Source organism: Bombus bifarius, unplaced genomic scaffold, assembly GCF_011952205.1.
Source record: "Bombus bifarius isolate JDL3187 unplaced genomic scaffold, Bbif_JDL3187 scf7180000007996, whole genome shotgun sequence".
In the NCBI taxonomy this organism is placed as follows: Eukaryota; Metazoa; Arthropoda; class Insecta; order Hymenoptera; family Apidae; genus Bombus; species Bombus bifarius.
Window position 1 is genome coordinate 689,392 of NW_022884376.1, and position 19,555 is coordinate 708,946.

The 19,555-nt window shown below is 48.7% G+C and overlaps 1 protein-coding gene across 1 annotated transcript in view; it reads right to left on the bottom strand.

Moving 5' to 3' along the window:
* Positions 1 to 19,555, bottom strand: part of LOC117205990 — a 60,214-nt gene that overhangs the window by 38,214 nt on the left and 2,445 nt on the right. The window contains exon 2 of the mRNA XM_033444890.1: positions 18,418 to 18,847. Within this exon, the coding sequence (XP_033300781.1) occupies positions 18,418 to 18,669 (252 nt within the window). The 5' untranslated portion in view covers positions 18,670 to 18,847. The remainder of the gene's footprint in view (positions 1 to 18,417; positions 18,848 to 19,555) is intronic.

Genomic DNA, 19,555 nt, shown 5'->3' on the forward strand with positions numbered 1-19,555 from the left:
CACACCGAGATAACGTTTCGCCGTGAGTAGCAGCGGAGCGAGAAAGGAAAATCGATGGACGAAAAGATTCTCCCGTTCGTAGTACGCGCAACGCGTATCCGGATCAGAAATTAAACGTTCCGGCGTAGAATTTTCTTCGAAAATGTAGTATCGGGGAGAAGGGCCCAAGAAACGTCGAGCTAACTACAGACAATGTCGCGAGAACCGAGGCGCTGTCGGCTCCATCAATGCATTACCGGGTCCTTCAGGTAAATAGCTTTGCCGAAAAGACCTACGTGACCCTGGTTACGAGCGTCTGCAGAACACGCGTGCGGTGGGCCTAGCAAAAGACAATAGAGTGCTAAAACGGCCAGAGAGTCAGTCGAGAAGCAGAGTGCGAGTTGAACGGACACGGAGTGTGAGTCGGCGTGCGAAGATATCGTAGTCTGTCCTTTTGTTATCGAATATCACTCATTAAAATACCATAAACTTTAAACTCTACCAGCATCACTTGTCCTTACTCTAAGAAACCATCAGTTACTACAAAAATGACCGGAGAATAAAAAACGGACGAAAGAGGCGTCGAAAATCGAGAACGTCTCGACCGCGCGATTATTCGTGCTCGCTCGTCGAAACGTGTTTGCGTTCGGTCGAACGAAGCTGGAGAGAAAAAAATAGAAAAGGAAAAGGAAATCTGCGAAATTTGCTGGCGACCGTAGGTAGCTTCTTGTCCGGCCGATGAAAACGGACGCTCGGGGCGGAAAAAAGATCCGCGCGAGACGTATGGCGCGTTCCAGCCATTTTCCAAGCACTTTTTCAATCGCAATCACCGTCTCGTCCATCAACGTCGGGTGGCTATATCGAGAGTATGGATAAATGTGGCTTTCTGCACCAGCGACCAATGCACCGTGCCAGTCTTCGAAAAGTCGAAACTCGATGTTAATCTGGCTTTCGAACGGTTGTTCTAGGCAGTTTGCAACGTTTCGTTGGTCCAGCGAGGCGACGTCGTTGCCTTTGGGATTCGTCGAGCGCAACGACCAACAGGAAACAACGATCCTTCGCGTTTGTATCGCTCCGCTTAACTTTCTTTTTCTTCCTCTTGCCGATGAAATTTTATCCGTTGCTAACCGTTTCGCTTTAACGACTTTTAAAGGATAAAAGGCACGGTAGCTTTCCCCGCTTAATTCCTGAAACTTCCAGTCCTCTAGATACGCGGGAAAGCTGGCTATCCGGTGAGTTTGCGAAGGAAATCGTTAGCGGTCCTCCAGCCGTCGTATGTACGCGTACAGTCGTATCCACGGCGAAACTGGGACAAACGTTTTTGTTCCGAGGCAACGACTTCTCTCGCGATAAACCTAACGCGTTATAAAGCGAGTCGCGTATCCTGCAAACGGTTTTCGCGTCGGGCGAAAAAAGGAAAACGAAACGGCGACAAAAGCAAGAGGCGCTGGTCGAGCGAGTTCCGTAAAGGACGTCGTTGATCGTTCCGTCTTGATTCTTCGTTGAATTTCGCGCAAGCGACGTCGTCCATTAACGCGACTTCTAATCGTTCGAGACGGTGTGTTTCGTAGGACTGCGAGACGTTGAGACGCGCGAACGGTAGCCTTCGACTGTCAAAGGAGGAAAGAGACGCAAAAAGTGAGGGAAAAAGAGTTGGTAGAGAAGCGGCTGCTAAGTGGAGGAAAGTTTACGGTGACCCCTCCGAGCCGAGTCACAGACTCGGTTACGAACCAGACATTTTCCACTTAATGGTTGGACCGTGTTACGCAAGAGGTTGAAAAATACGGACATCGTTTTAATAATACCCTCCTGAGCGAGCGAGAAAATTCGTTTATTACGTGTCGCGGAGTACGCGACGAAAGAACGATTCCGGTTTTTGTATCGGGCAAGCCCGCGTCTCGCGCAACGAACGAACCGCGAGTTTTCTATTCGAAAACCTGCGAAAGAAGAAAAAAAAGTCTCGCGTTCGTAACGACGAGGAGCGTTAAATTCGCGAGACTCGATTGGCTGGCATGGCGAATGGCGAGTATACTCGGATGAACGAGATAAATGGCGGATAAAAGGAAAGATTCCACGGTAAGTTTTCTCGCACGGAATGAAAGCCGATCGAGCAGCCTGCTCGTTCTTTTTCCACGGTAAGCTTCGCTCGGCTTTTACGCCCGTCGGTAAACACTGATTGCATCCTCCTGTGTTAAAGCGTTGCACGACACCGTTTGCTTTCACGACGCCGTTCGACCGTGCGACTTTGCATCGTCGCATTCGAAACGTCTACTCGCAAAGGCATTCCTTAACCTAGCGGGCGTATGCGTCGCGAGTTTGCGTTTCACGTTCGATCGAACAAAATCTCCTCGATTCGATCGGTCTCGCAACTCCGCGCTCCACTCGTTACAAGCTCGACCCTTTCGCGCGTAAAATACGTAGGAACGTAGGATGGAACGTAGAAGGCGAGAGATTTAGATGGTCCGACTATCGCGTGACCGCAACCACTTCTAACGAGCCAGTGGCGCAATAGCATCAAAGCCGACACGAGTGCTCTGCCATTTCGTGCTGGTTAAATTGGTTACCAATCGCGCGACGATTCGTCGCGCGACCATGCGCTGTGTACGTGCATACGCACACAGACGGACGCTCGTAAATCCACGTAAATCTCGAAATATCTAATCCACGCCTACCGATCCAAAGTTTTATGATCGCGTTCACACATTGGCAGATCGAACGATCCATCGATTCTTTCGCCGCCGTGGTCGGTGCTTTCGCTTCTGATCCGGATCCTCGATAAAGCTCGGTCGATTTCGAGCAAAGTACGCGAAACTCGCGAATCATCGTGAAACAGCGCGATCTGAATCGAAGCGGAGCATATTCTCTGACAATGTCGGCAGCCCCTTATCCGCCTCTCGACGAGACTATCGCATCAGACACGTGGTAAAGAAAAGAAACTACAATTTCCTGTCGACGATCGATCGCTCCGAGTTGGTCGTTGCTTCGATGAAAATGACTCGATAGTGTGCGAACAGGTGCGAGCACTAACGAACGTTACTTTGACCGTTGCGTGCTCGTGGTCACTTTGCCTGCCTCTAATGCGTCGCCGTTTAATAATCCCTGGGCTTCTCGTCCGTTTCCCACGCGATTATAACAAAACGTTGCTCGGTTCGTCGAATCGTTCGAGAGAGAAGATTAAGCGGCGACGTTGCTTACACCGTCGACGACTCGCGCGACAAATCGTTTTATAAAAGTCGAGTCGAGTCTTTGCTTACGCGCTTCAGGTAGAAAAATAACGCTCTTGAAACACGGCGACAAATTTCTCGTAATTTTTTTGATCAATGGCAAAATGGAATATCCTTGTACGGGTAAAGTATGCTTCGCCAACGAAACACGCATACTCGATGTACTTTCCATGCTCGAACTCGTACATCTTGAACGTTAACGCGCTTCGAACGAACCGTAATCGTAACCGTATTCGGTATATTTCTATTTTCACGCATTTTCCGCATCTACTCTACCGTCGCAAGTTATTTACGCGCTTTACGAGTGCCTCGTGGTCCGTTTGCGAGAAATATAAGGCGACGAGCGTATACTCGACGGTGTGTTAGAACTGTGCCAAAAAAAAAAGAGCCGGAATAAAAGCGCAATCGGTAGAAGCTGAAAGAGGAAAGTATCGGAAGTGGAGCTTGTTAGGTCGTATAAATGTCGGAAGGGCGCGTACGAAGCGACTTGCCCGTTTAGGAGGCTGAAATCGAATGAACGTCGGTACGTATTCATATATAGTGACGGCATGTAGCCAACGGCAGGGTGGCAGGCAGTCAGGCAGGCAGGCAGGCAGGCAGGTAGGGAGGCAGGGAGGCAGGCAACCGAGGGAGTTCAGTTTGTCTCGTTGCACGCTCTGCATAAATGTGCAGCGATGCACGCGAGAAACTCCACGCCTCGCGTATCGACATACCGACGCGCTTCACGAGCTAAATGAATTTTGAATTTCGCGTGCGTCACGCGTTCCAGTTGTTTATCATATATACAAGCGCGTGTTCGACTGGCGTTGCTCGGGCAAACTACGCACCCATACCCCTAAATTGCATCGACTTCGCGCTATCCGATCCTCATATTTTATCCAAACATCCAAACGGCCCGTGGATCGTTATCTCTCTACCGAGCTGTATTTTATCGTGACTCCCGTGCAAACGTCACGATAACGAGATGTCGGAGAAGCTTGGTACAAGCAACGCGAATAAATGTTAAGTAGCCTTTATCGTTACGGTGGTAAAGGCGCTTAACGCGTGTATATATACATCTAAGGCGAAATACGGACTATCGCGAAGAGCCGAGAGTCGGCGTTACCGCTACCGGCGAGTGTATCTATACGCGAACCGACGTATATCGGTCGTACGACGTCGCAGAGAACGCGGAGAAATCGAGGTACGCAGCCTCGTCGGTTGCTCCTGTCCGGCAGTTACCATCGTCGAGTGGCGGACTATTTGTCGACGACGGTGTATTCGTCAGGCCTGCTGCACCCCCGTGACCAATTCGTTCGTATTCGTGACAAACTCCCCTCGATTCTCACTTCGATGTGAATACACGCGCGAACGCAATCTCCTCTCGCCAGAAGCGAAAAAGTAAATCGATCGTGTCGTCGAACGAGCAGGGATAAATTATTTGCCGAGCCTCGATCGTCACGCTCGACGCTTGAAAACGTCATTGGGTCGGCTGTACGGATGGTTTCGAGTAGCCGCGATCGATGGAGCTGTTCGACCGAGAGATAACCCCCCGATCTATATCGAAGCGTATCGAGCAAACGTAAAACGTTAATGTAAATATAGGCGCAAAGGCTTCGCGGACGCGCGTTGAATTAACGCGCTAGGAAACGATGCGACCGTAGTCGGACGTATCCATCTCTAACGTCCGCGTAAATCCCTCCGTGTCCCATAAAGGTCTAACTCGTCGTTTATCATGCGCGTTACCGTCCGTACAGTTTTCGCTTTCCCCGGAGACAAATATCAGCCGAACGAGCCGAAAGAATGCCAGTAAGCGAAAACGAGATCGATCTTGCTATTTCTCGAATTAATCGACTCGGTGAGGGCAAACGGCCGGTCGATTACCGCTGCCGTGAGCCAACTAATTGCCACCGTGTAATCGCTCGTGCGTTTCGTATTATCGCGACTTTAAATTACCTTTTCTATCGTGACAAGGTAATTTGTTGCGGCGACCTCGAGAAAGAACTCGCGGGCCACGGGTTACGGAAGCGGCGGCAGAAGGTGGCTTCGAGGGACATCGCGCGTCACGGTCGCGGAAAAGAAAAATACCACGGCGGTAACTAAACTGGATTATTTAGTAGCGAGCAGCGAGGAGACGCGATAAAAAAGGGGAAAGAGAAACGTGTCAACCTCGTTTTTACGGGAAACGCGATACACGCGTATACGAACGTACGACGCGTGACCATAAATCGCCCAACACCCGTAAACTCCATTCCACTTGGTTCTTCGTGCTCTCCATTTTCTCCGGGGAGACGCGCTACCGAAATGGCTCTCGCAACGCTATAACGCATAACTCGCGCGTTCCTTTGTATTTCCGATAAGCTTTCGAGCCGGCGTAAGCTCCGCGATTTAAATTCCAATCTATGGTTTAAGATACGATCTGTGATTACGACGGAACGAACGTTTCCGTTGCGACGTCGTTCGCGCGACGAACTCGTAACTCGGCGCGGTTTACGGAATCGCGCGGTCTCGCCGTGTCTTCGACCCGATGGCGAAAAGCAAAAGCCACCCTCTCTCCGTAGAATCGTGGGAAAACGCGGAGAGCTCGCGAACAAAAGGCAGGAGCGTGGATCGGAGGGGCGCATTTTCTGAGACTACGCCAGAAGACGGTGAAATCGCGTGTGTAATTTACATGCATGATCGTGGTCGGCCTCGTTACGAACCTGCCTACCACTTAGCCTGTTGATCGGCCCGCTATTCTCTCTCACGCCTGTCTCTGTCAATCGGTATTTAAAATAACGTTCGAGCGTTCCAAGTGGCGGTTTGCGATCCTGCCGCATGAAAATCGCTCGTCGACGTCTCCACCAACGTCGACTTATCCTTCGTTCACGCGATAAAACGCGTAACATTCTGGTTTGAAAGCAACGCAACTTGAACGTCGAACGCGCTTCGCGCTCTTATTCGAAGTTTCGGTCCTATGGTTGCGTTTAACCTGAAATTATTTCGCAATTCTTCGTCGTCCGTCGGGAACTTGGATCGACGATCCGAATTCGAAGACGAAATATGAATTACGAACGCGTGGTGAATACGAGAATTGAAATCGCGAGAGTCGTGGCAGCGCCAAGGGTATACAGCTGATTATCGTTCTGGCGTCCTTCCGGAATCGTGGATTCCTTTCATAGTTGCGCGCCGCGCAAGAATCTTGAAGCAATTAAGACGGTTGCGGAGGAATGCTCCGTGAGTTAACGCGTCGGTGCATGCGCGAAACGGAACAGAAGCGTACTCGTGTCGAAATTACGCGGTATAGTGACCGATAACCACGCGTACGTTCGCAAATGCGCAACCGTGCGTACCTGTGTACCGTGCAATTTCGTACGCGACGTCCGCTAATTAATCGCGTTACGTCCGTCTTTCGTTCGACGTTGCACCTTAGTTGGCAAAATTTTGGCAACGGATCGTAAAAGCTGGAACGTGGAAGGCAGTCGCGATTAAGCGCTCCGACAAATTGCAGTTTAGCGTCGTTACGTCGAGTTTCTCGACAATGCGTTCTCCGTGTTTACGCGGCCATGTCCCGCACCTTCGAATCTGCCCTCGGTCGAGTAATGTTCCACGAGCAGCAGCAGATTTATTCGGCCGAAAAACGCAATACTGTTGATAGCACAAATACCGATTACAGCTGAGAAACCTACGTCCAAATTTGGATAAGAAAATTGGCGAATGTTTCGTGATAAATACTCGGTGGATTTTTATGTATTCGCGAGAAATTTAAGAACGTAAAGATTCTTTTACTTTGTAAAAATACGAATTTGCATCGATATCCGCAGTCTGGTGGTAAGGATGCGCGTATATCGGCCAAAGGAGAGACGGAGGCAGAACTGCTGGTAATTGACGGGAGTGGACTTCGTCAGTGGGTCAGCCCGTGTCAGGTACAGTCGGTGCGAAGCAGAGTAGGTAAGCGCGAGACGCGGCGGTATCGAAAACCGTTCGACGTTCGAACAATACGAGCAGACATTTTCCAGTTGTTTTACGCATTTCGCGCGAAGGATTTTACGAGGGGATAGTCGACCGATTCGAGAACCGGCAAGAAAAAAAGAGCGAAGGAGACGAGCGTGAAGTTTTGGCGAGCGAAAGGCCGTGATACGAGGGGCGAAAGTTAACCAGGTGGAAAGAACCGCGCGAGTCCCTCTCAAACGATGCTCGACGCTCGAGCTCCTCTAACATCGCTTCTTCCATTCTAAAAAAAACCACTCTGCTTTCCGATTTAGTCGAGGAAAATAAGCGACATTGGCTGCGAATTAACGCGGAGCGGACATCGTTAAATTCGTTAAAAAATGTTGGCGTCTTTGGAAGAAATATCGAAACGCGCGCGTTGATCCGATCGACGAAACGATGGCGGTCTTATCCCCTCGGACGGTTTCTTAATTCACGAGCATCTACCCATCAAATCGCCTCCAAGTACGGCGAAAGTGAGCGTCAGCCCCGAGGGAAAATTCAGTGTCCATCATCGATATACCGATATATCGTGTTAAAGGTTTTAGGAAAAGCTAGTGACTAGCTAGGATAGACGTAGAATTCGATGACAGTAACAAAGTAATTTCTCGATCTCCGGCTTCGACGAGAAAATATAGTAAAAAGTAGAAAATTGGTAAAAATTAAAAATTAAGAAGAACGACAGATTCTCGCGTCCGTGTCGTAAAGCAGCCCAACTATAGCCTAACTTGACGGGTTCGTTGTAAAGACCCTAGAGGTGATACGGGGGAGATATGGGAAACGGGGCGACGTCGTGCGATTTCATAGGCGTGCTCGTGTCGCATTGACCTCCTTTTCCGGGGCAACCAACGATGGTTTAGTTTGGTTTCATTTGGCTCGATTCGGTTTGGCGAAGCTATTCGCGGAGGGGAAAACTGCCGAGCAAACAGCTCGGAATGATTGCCAGTGACTCGGTAATCAGGGTTATCCGAATGTTTCACCGCAAACCAGAAACAAACGAACGGAACGAGTAGGCTTGGCAAACAGGCAGCGTTTCGTCGACCGATGATCCGACGTAGGCGATTTTTGCGTACCTGGTCTAGCATCGACGTTCGTTCGACAGAGATCCGAGACCCGTCATCCTCGCGGTCGTTTCACCGCGTTACACGGCTGCCGGTTAAGTTTATCAATTTCTTTCGTTTCCGGCGGTTAGCCGTTCGTTCGAAAATCGCTGGCCTGCCCGTGCTCGCGCCGTCTGTCCATTAAACGATCCAATACCGGTGCACACCTATGAATTGCAATCGTTGCACCGCGGCAAAACCATTCGACGATTGCTTTATAGGTTGCATCGATATTCGGTAACTTTGACCCATCTAACTGTCAACTTGGACGTACCGGTAATTAATTCGAGGTCGCGTTTGCAAGCTTTGTCGCCTCGACGCTTTTTCAAACTGCCCAAGTACATCCCGACACTGCGGTCGTTCGTACATCGGCGTCCAAAGCGTTTGTCATCTCGATCGATCGAGACCGAGTCGATCGATCGATCGGCCGATTTCCAGTTACGCGAGAAACCAGTCTGCGATTCACAGGTAAAACGGTTCTGGCTGTATATGAATAATACGCTGGCCGGTGTAGCTTTTCACCGTTTGCCCATCGTTTCAGCCAACGTACGAACTTTATCGACGTGGCAAAGTTTGCCAGTTTGAACGACAATCGGGTAAAGCTTGGACGGTCCTAATTGAAATTTCTGGCTATTCGCCCCCGTTAATCAGTCGTATTCCTCTTAGACTCTTGTCTCTAACTCCGGGCTCGCTAACCTATTTCAATCGCGACGCACGAAATTCGCGAAACCGGTGGCCGCTCCTTGGCCAAGATTCCGGTTAAAAGGGTGATTTAGAGGTTTACCCGATTATCCGTTATTCCACGCGAGGTTCGTCGGAATTTCTTCTTCGGGGCGTAGATTCGACGTTTCCCGGCGTAATCGAGTAAAAAGCTAATTCGGCGCGCGGTACGCGTTAATTTTCGCGAGCCGGCGAAATTGTAGACGTAAATTTACAAGTTTTCCTTGAAACGGGCAACTATTCACACCGCCATGCATAAATATTTCCCCGAAACACGTAGCCCCGCGCGTTTTCCGTTCGAACTGGAAGAGAGGCACCGGTGTCTTATTTAAATGCAAAGGGAACTTCCTAATGAGAAAATTAGCCGAGCGGCGCTTGGTCGACGAGGTGCAGCGCTGAAATTTCGCGAAACGCGGAAAATCAGAATGAAACGTCGCTTGTTCGCTCAAAAATTGTCTGCGCGCCGAGTTTGCCTTTCACCACCGTCCCGCTATGTGGCTATTCCGCTCTAAGATTCTTCGTCGAGCTGTCGCGTACAGAGTGTCGCAAAATACGCCACTCTGCCACATATCTAATACGTACATGCGTACACGTATACGGATAGCTGATACTTGTATCGGATATCTTGTAGTTTCCATATACAGGGTGGTTGGTAACTGGTGGTACAAGTGGAAAGCTCAAACGAAAAATTTTTATTCTATATCTTCGACTTCTTTTTTCGCGTAGAATCACACCCTTTCCGCTTGTACCACCAGTTACCAACTACCCTGTATTTTTGTCAAATTCGTTTCAAAATCGTCCAGTATAACGACGATAGACGAGCGTCGCGCGACGATGCTAATCGAATTTCAAAACGTTTCGTATAATAGGAATATATTGGGGTAAAAGAGCTGTAGTATCTCAAATAGTCCAGAGTAAGGACAAGAAAGGATTGTTCTATTTGAAGTGAAGTTTAGTTTTATTTTAACAAGCAATACCCGATGCAAAAATTGACTACAATATCGTCGTACGTCTTGTTCTCGCACCCTTCTCCCACTTCTTTACTCATTTAGCTTTTCGTCACCAAGGCATGCACTCTTACTTACTTACACACACACTCTCTCTCTCTCTCTCTCTTTCCCTTTTCCCAGCACTCTTACGATTCTTAGTTTATACCTTCAATTTACAACTTATACTATTCCGAGAAAATTCGAACTTAAATATATGATAGACCAAGCGTATACCACCCTTTTTTCTTTTTTTTGCTATTACAAAGCTATCTAATAGGAACGTTGAACTTTAAGATCCTTCCGCTCGAGATTCCGCGGTCAAGCCATCGAATATAAACCGGCGAGGTCGACCGTGTAGAAACTCGATTTCCATTAGATCCGCGTTGATACAGATAAAATGAAAAGAAGGGAACGAGCGGGTGGAGCGCGACGATCGCGATGCATGCTAGAAGCGAGGCCGGTAATGGAGAAAATTAAACGGCGCAAGGGGAAAGGATCGGACGGTTGGTCGGTGGTCGGACGGGCCGCGTGGCGACTAGCAACCAGCAACGGTAACGCTAGCAACTATAAACTGCAACGCGATAACGGCGTCCGTGGCGTATTGTGCGCATTGTGCGCAATCACGGAACTCGCGGCAAATGCACGGGCTTTCTCTGCAGCGATACGTCACGCGACGTAAATAATCGCAGATGCTACTCGACGCGTAGAAACGTGACGCGGCGCTCGGCATTGCTCGGCGCGATAACCGCGATCGGTGGGACGCGAAACCGTCGCTTCCAGCGAAAACCTAATTTCGCCAGTCGCGCCACGCCAACGCTCCGCCCGGGACAGTCAGCTTCGTTTCGCGTTTAATTGAAACGTAACGCGAGAAGGAGCAAAAACTCGAGCGAGAATTGAATTCGTGATCAGAGAATCAACTAAACTGCTGCGAGCATGTTCTTTCGCCTCTTCTTCTCCGTCTTTTCTTCCTCCGCCTCCACTCGACTCCACCACGTTCCCCGACGATTTACGATAGTTTCGCCTTAACGTCCATATTTTAACCGCTTCCTCCTCTTTTTCCATCCTTACAATTGGCCGTCCTCCCGATCCAAGCGCTGTCGTTGTCCACTGCTTTGGAATTTTCCGCTTCCCTCGTTCCCAACATCGCGACTCCAGTAACTCTCCTCTTGAAATCGATTCGTACGTCGTGGTCATTTTCAGCGTCCTCGGATGACCGTTAATTCGAATTCGCCTCGATTTGCTGGATCGTTGGCCGCGGCATCGAAGCGAACGAAGGAACGCGACTAGACGAGACGAAGCTGCGCGGAAGAAGAACGTTCGCCGAGCATCGTGCAACGTTTACATTTTTCGTGCGCGTTGCACGAGAGATAAAATCCCTAGGGCGGCACCGTTGTTGCCCGGAGTTGGCGACAGCTGCGATTTATCACAACGCAAATGTAACAATTACCGGGAATACGCGGCGAAACGAAAGAATAACATCTTGCGACGATGAACGCGGCGGGAGCAGCGATGAAAAACGAGCGGTCGCTGTAGGAACGTTTCCTCTCTTTCCGTGACGGTCGACCATTTTTGGTTCCCATCGTATTCGGCGAATGAAAAGATGGAAAAAAGAAAGGGAAAAGGGGCAGAAGAAAGCGAACAAAGCACCGCCACGTTCGTTGTACATTCGCGCGTTGGTCAGAGTTCAAAACAGCTTTGTGAAATCCGAGAATTAACGAAGCGCGTTGAAAAATGTTTCGCTCGTGGTCGGTCACGACAGTTGCGCAACTGCGCAACTGCGCGATCACCGGCAAAAATGATTCCACGCGATGCAATTTTTTTGTCGCCGGCAGCGATTCCTTGGTGGAGATCGGTGGTCGTCCGGTTTTTTTCCGTGATTTTCCGAAATGAAGAATTTTCGCGACGCGAAAAAATTCCGCACGTTCGGCGAATGGAAAAAGAAAATTCACGCGACAGGCCTGTCGTTAACCGAATTACCTAATCGAAAGAAACGTTCGCACCGGATAATAAAGCGGGTGGGCCGGAACGAACGCGCGAGGAGACAGCAACGTTGCCATCGTACTCTCTGGTTAGAGGAACGTTTTCTTAGGACAGAGATTTTCTCTGCTAGGAAGCTGTTCCTGCAGGAAATTTACGAGCGAGCGTTACGCGATCACGGGTCTCGTCCGTGACCTTACACAATAGAAACCTGATTGCGTAACCTGGCTGTGTCTCCCCGTATCTCGCCACTGTGCAGGAAAAACTTCTCTTATTCAAAGTGCTCTATAGAAGGAGAAAAAGCGAAATCAACCGAGAGATCGCGAGTAAATAACGTTATATAAAATACAACGGTTCGTTCTGCTTTTATCTGCTTCTCAGATGACTCTGGTTCACGCGAGAAAGTTCGATTAAAGTGCAAAGCGTGACGTAAACGCAATACCGCCAACCATGGTTAACAGATCCGTGTCGGATAGATGGAACAGAGGCGATGAGATAAAAGAGTTCTTTCGCAAAAAGGTTCGGAGCTAATTGTCGCTAAATTTTCCATTTAACCGGAGCCATCCTTCGATCGAAACGTTCGACGACTTGGAATCGATACTAGTGGTTGGAATTCGACGCGCGGACAACAAAGCGAGCGCGATCGACGTCGTTCTTGCCGCGTCTCCGTTTAACTCGATCGCTCGAAGAAACAACTCTCCGTTTCTCGTTTAGAAAACGTTTCCGTTGCGCGACAGTTTTTCCATTCGAGTGATACACGACCGAAGAAAATCGAACAAATGCGACGGAGGCGAAGCGTTGACGCGACGAAAGGAAAAACGTTGGTGGGAGAGTAAAACGCGTACAGAGATCGCGGATGCTTAATAAGTCTGTAACACGCGTGATCGTATCATCCTCTTTCATCTGGACTAAGTTCGCTGAACTCGAGGCAACTCGATCGAACGCGAATCCAATCGACTCGATTCCTCGCACGAATGAAATTTCCCTCCAGATTCTAGATCGATCGAAACACTGGTAAAGCGCAAAACAGCGATTTGACGAGTTGTGCGAGTATTTGTGCGCGTCGCTCCGAACACGGCTGTTTCTTCGATAAAAACACGTGGAACGTTCTGTTTTCCACCTGAAAATTGTCCTCGGACTGTGCTTTTTTCGCGGACAAAACAACACATGGTAATCGAGCAAATGAAAACTCGCCGAGCGAACGGAAGAAACGACGGGGGACGGAAGCGGGACAGCCCGAGTGGATATTCGATCGCATTCGTCGCATCGCGCGCGTTTCAACGGGAGAAGGAAGGGGAAAGCAAAGCCAAAAAAAAAAGGACGAAAAAAGGCAAAAAGAAGGAAAAATATGCGAAAGGGGAAGGGGGATGCTGCTGTTTCCCTGCCATTTCCATGAAAATTGAGCACTTGGAGAGCTGGCAGCCTCTCCAGCTAGCTTCGAGTTACTCGACAACTCGACCCGCGTTTTACTCGTGACGGGCTAGTTTGAATCCGAACGCGAAGATTTCGAAAAAAAGATACCAAAGGAGAATGGATGGAATCGTCGACGTTGGAAAATAATTACGTAGCGGCATGATCGATAGCGATTTCGAGGTGGCGAGCAGATGGATCGTTCGCGACTCGAGCTTTTATCGGCTCCTCTCTCTTCCGTAAAAACTTCCCCAAAGACGATAATACTGACGTAACTCGACGGTGCCCGGTTTGTTGTCCTATATCGAAAAGCTTTCAACGGCTTTTAACGAATTCTATTAATTTCAACGTTAACGCAAAATCGAATCGGAAGACCGCGCCATAGTTTGGCTCCGGCTTCGCGAAAAGCAAAGTTGGTCCTTCCACGACGTAATCCAATTGCCGCCAAAGTATTTCGAGAGTGGACGGTTGCGCCGAAAGGAATATCAGCGTAGCTCCTAAGCGGCAGAAAAAACACGGCGCGATGAAACTTCAGGAAAACTGCTTATTCCGCACGCGCGATCCGTCGTCGTCGCGCACACGAGTCTTTGAAAGCTCGCGTTCAAAGCCGTTCCACTACGTTCTGTCCCCGCAGAATCGAAAGAAAGCGAGCGGATTTCTCGCGGAAAATTATACTTTCGAGAACTGGGGCGAATCTACTCCGTCTAGATTCGAGTTCCGAGTCGGAGCGTTGCCTCGGCGGGCGTGAGCGAGCGACGACAAACAAAACGATACGCGGAACAGTGGCTGATTGGAACTCGCAAACACGAATTTACCTCACGGCCAAACTCCTCGAGAACGAGCAACAATTAATTTAGCATCCGCGTTCGCGGATAATGAAACCTACGTTCCGCGCACGGCCGGAAACAAGCGAATTAATTAACCGATTGATCGGAGATCTCTGTCGCGGTCGAATGACATCTCTACCGCTTCTTATTAGACGTACGTAGATTTTTGTCGCTCCTTGTGTCCGTCCTAGACGCTCCGTCCGCCGATCTTTCCCGATCGCGATTATTCGAAGCTTCGTTGACGTTGCGACGCATGCGACCGATCGTTCAGCTTTCGACGATCACGTAGATTTACGCTATTTAAATAAATGCGATCTACCGATTTATTCGCGTTGAATATCGAGAAAACAGCTTTTGCCGGGTTACGCGCTATACGCAACGCAGTGACAGATTGTAAACGGGAATTCGAATACTCGTGGTTCTGCGATAGAAACCATTCGATTCCCATTGGAACGTGATAGAAGACGAATCGATAAGAGGAGAAAATTCGAAAGTTAGACGCGTAAAAGTGGAAGAAGCGAAATAACGGAACGCAACGACGGATCGATGATCGTAAGGGAAAAAATGGGAAACGGGAACACATGGAACAGCTACGTACGGTTTAACGGGAAAATACATATACGCGATACGATATCGGCGAAACGCTGGCAAGAAATTCCAAGACAGGAAGATTATTCTTGGAGAAAACTGCAACACGGCAGTGTGTAACGTTATTACTCTTCCACCGAAAACATAAATTTCCTCTCGAGATATCATCGTCCCGGGGAACGTCGCTTTCGGCTTACCGGTCTCTCGGATAGATATTCGATCGCGATCGTTGCGAGTCGGAAGAAACGGATAGACCAGACACGAGACAAGTATCTGCTTCGTAACAAATGTCGGAGAAACGAAAGGATAACGATGAATCACGAGTCGTATAAAATGAATTAATAGAGGCTGTCCAGAGCCGGTGGTATTCGTTTAAATTACAAAGTTTCAACGTACGTACCATATATCGGTATAGCGCGTAATAACACGGAATAGCGAGAACAAGAGGCTGATAAATGACACCATGGTAAATTAACCTTTCAAAGGTCTGCCGAAAATAAAGGTGTAACGCGGCAAGCTATGGGGCGGAAGCTGAACAACCTTTCGAAAGAGACTTCGAGTTGATTAGCGAGCGGGATCCTAATTAAGTAAGTTAACGCAATTACCATGCAGGCAGCCGCAGCGTCCGTAAGTCGGAACCCGGTTCGTTAGCTACTTTTGAAGTAACCCCCGTCTCGGCTCGCCAAATTTACGAATAATGTTCGCTCCGTGTAAATTTTCGGCTCGACCGAATGCAAAATGCCCGACCACCGGCCACACCCTCCGCCTCCCCCCTGCCCGCCTCTTCTATCAGCCGCGAGAATTTCCCTCGCGTCTCTGCCGCGTCTAATTCGAACGAATTAAACGCGCACTTTCGTACGCGTTTAAAAAATGCTTCGCCAAAGGTACTTGGAAGGGAGAAATTTCGCGGTTAATTTCAACCACGCTGCTAACGTAACAGAGTTTCTGCGTCGTTACGACGTTCGAAGCGCCGTCGTGACGGCGATCGTTCCTCGACGAAAATATTCCCGTGGTTTTTATCTCGCAACTCGTTCTTTCGCCAATTACCTCCTAAAGATTCCACTTGGTTCGCTCGGCCGATTTTCGTTTTCCGGAACAAGCTTCGAAGTTTCCGTTTCTCCGAATCGGATGATGTCACCATATACGTATAAATTAATTCGCCGAGTGGCAAATCGTCTTTCGATCGTGCGATTAGATTCGGCGAAAAATTAGCCACGACACGACACGACACCTGTTTGATCCAAAGTAAATGAAATGAAACGCGGAAAGCGAGAGGTTTCGCCGATTCGATCCTATCGCGGACTACCGTGACAACGCAAAACGTTTTTCGTCCCTCGACGCTCCAGGCGTTTAATAATCCATAGCGATGTCGAATAAATAGGAACGGTAACTGCGTTATAGTACGCTTTCAAACAAATCGACCGAGCAAATTGTTTTTTATGGTAGCACGGTTGATCCGTCGAAATCGCTTCTCGTGCCACTGCAAAAGGAACCTTCGTTTCGTCATCGTCGATTAACGTTTCCTTCGGTGGAAATACACCAACACCGCTTTCATCGAGAACGCAACAGCATTTCCATCCGTACAAAAGATTACTATCGCATTCGAACCACGTGTCGCCAATACGAGTAACCGGCTCACCTTTACATCTTCGAATTGCGATAATTGCTACTAACCTGGGCTCGGCTATACCGATTATTCGACGATGTAACGAACCTTTTTCTTCGCCACCGTTAGCGAAGAAGAAATTGAATTTCGATCTCAACGTTACGCGTACTCGATTGGGTGTTGGATATCGGTGCTCTTCGATCGCCATCGGCTGACTCTTTTTTACGCGAATTAGCAAAGATATTCGTGCAACACAGGAACTCGAGGTAGATCGATCTTTTACTTTCATTCGTCAGCAGCTGAATGTTTATCCGTCGCAGTTGGAATCTAGATTAAGCGAGCATCTATGGAAGAACGTCGTTCGATCTCTAAAAACGTTGTCACGCGTGTCAAACAATTTGAAAAAGGACAGACGTCGCTAGAGTAACGGAAACGTTGTCCGATAAAGCAAGAGAACGCTCTCCGGTAAAACGAGAACCTTCTCCGATAAAACAAAGAACTTTCCAACTTTTTAATGCGAATTCGCGCGAGAGAAGTCGAGGGAGAAATCGAAGAATCCGAGAGGACGTCGGGACCAGGAGGTGGAATGTCAAGCAGGTAGAACAGGGGAAACGCGTTTCGGTAGCAACTCCATCGACGGCGTTGTCTGTCAATGATGTTGACCCACGAGCCACGGTGCGCGAGGGTTATTCGACGTTACGCTATTAGGCAGAGTATTCCGGCACGGAATTGCAAATCCAGCGCGCCACGGGACAATCAACTTGACGAAATAATCCGCGTATAAGGTGTCGCGAAAAAAGCGAGCTCCGCTGTTCCGTGTTTTTGGACGGACGCCAAGCGCGCTTATTAGTCCCTGGACTCGCTCCGTTTTAATTTCCAAGCTGGTACAACCTGTGAACTTTGAAGTTCGCTTAATAACACGGCCTGTGCTTATTCGTCGCGCTCGCTCGTACATTTGCTAGCGAAATCGCAAACAGAGCCATCAGGCTTATGGATCCGATGATACAACCGATCTATCTGGCTAACGTGGCTATTGAAAAATATTTATAACGCTTTCTCTGGATCGATCGATACAATGCAACGATCGTTAAAGACATAGTTAGCCCAATTAACAGCTGACCGCGATAAGCAACTAACGCGCGTAAAACGTAACACGGTTGTAGTTTATTAGACGAGATCGAAACCGATTAGCGTTGGCCCGCGAGCCAAGTTGACAGTATGAAAAGTTCCGATTCGCAAATAGAAAGCAAGAAACAATAGCGTTATCGAGTAACCATCCTCGTCGAACCGGTATTCAGGGATAAAAACCGATCGATCGATCTATGCGCGATCATCGTTCGCGACACTCGTTCGATCGTCTAGCCAACGATTTTACGAGTACGATTGCGAGACGATTGGCAGAGAGGTTCTTTTTATTATTTCTGAACATGTCAACGATCACGTTCGTCGAGGCGAGCGTTTTATTTTAGATGCGAGTCACCGTACCTCGTCGAGTTCACTTGGACCAATTGCTTACCAATTCGATTCATTTTCCGATGCAATTTCATCTCTCGTTTCCAATGCGCCTACGCTTGTCCTCGATACACGCAACATTCCGACAAGCTACTTTCGTATTGGAAAAACTCGGCTCCACCGAAACTCCAAATCGTCGCGAATACGCGCATTTTATAATTGCTCCGTTTAACCAGACTTTGTCGAAATAACGATTATCGATTCTCCAAAGTTGCACGGTAACAAGGACCTTGTACGTACCGACGTTACTAACTCGACAATTTTTTAGAGCCATTAAAACAAGATAAAAATTCTAGGAAACGTTCGACTAAACGCCAAACACTCGCTCGGGTGACATCGTCGTAAAACAGCGTGCAAATACGATACGATATTTTTTAAGAGTCGAACGTTACGGTTTACTATATATCGATATGTACTATATATCGATTAACTGCGGCTACCAGGACGTAAAATGTATAAAATTATGGAACGTATCGCAGTTGCTGATACGAACAAGCCTGTGCGATCAGAAGGGTGAAAATAATTTGCGTGACTCACCGTTCGCCTAAGGACAGTCCTAATGGTCTCGACTTCTTGTCTCGTCGGCCAACGGGCATAGACCACGCCGCTGAGCAGCAGGACAAAAACGGTGATCCAGATCGTCCATGCCAGGACGTTCCTCGTTCTGGCAAGAAGCTTCTGGGCGGTCCGCGTCGAGATCACTTCTTGCGGGGGGATCTCGAGCTTCTGCGCTTTCCTAAGAATATCCTGGAGTCGTCTCTTAGCCTGCTCTACATCCGGCACCCCCATTTTCTTTATGTTTATCGCGCCTCCACCCTGTTCGTCGATCCGCGCTTCGAGCTTTGACCTCGCAGGATGGTACCCTCCCTCGGTGACACGATTCAGGATGGAGACGTTAAGAAAAGTACGGCTGCAAACGCGTCTCGTACAGGTTCATCCTCGTAGTAACGGCCGGAGCGTCGAATTCCTGGAAAATTTCATTCCGTATTCGCTTCCTCCCTAATTTCCCTTCTACCATAAATTCTTTAAGCGCGCCCTTCAAACTCTACCGGCTATCTGCGTGTCTTTCGAATCGGGTACGATTCGACAGACTGGAAATCATCGTGATGCGAGCAAAGATTTTGACGGTGAGAGCTGAATCGCGTATTTCGACTCGTAGAAACATCGTCTCTCTGATCCCGCGATTCGTCGATTCGTAGCCACGAAGAAAGTATAATGAATTTCGTCTAAAAATAAAGGCAAAGGAATATGTATGCGCGACGCGGGACTATAGTCGATCAGCTTTTTAAATCTGCTCGGAAGTTTGTATTTTTTTGCGCCTAGAACTGTCGTCGATAACGTCCAATTACGCGTGTCGAGAGTTCGCGGTAGCGACTTAAGAACAGGCGGCTGAACGGAAGCGAGATGGAATCGAGGTTGGGCGGTTCGACGCAAAACGAGTGGGCATTTAATTTCAGCCGAGGAAGTTCGCACTAGCGATCCTCCTAACGTTGCCACCCCCTTTCCCACCCCCTTCCTCTTCTCTAATCGATTCTGAAATTATTCCCAGCGCACCACGGTAATTACCTAATAATTCCAGGATCGATCCACCGATGCAGCACAACGATGCAGCGCGAGGGAGAAAGAGCCGGGCAAAGAGAAAGAGAAAGAGAGAAAGTCCGCGAAAGTTCGACCT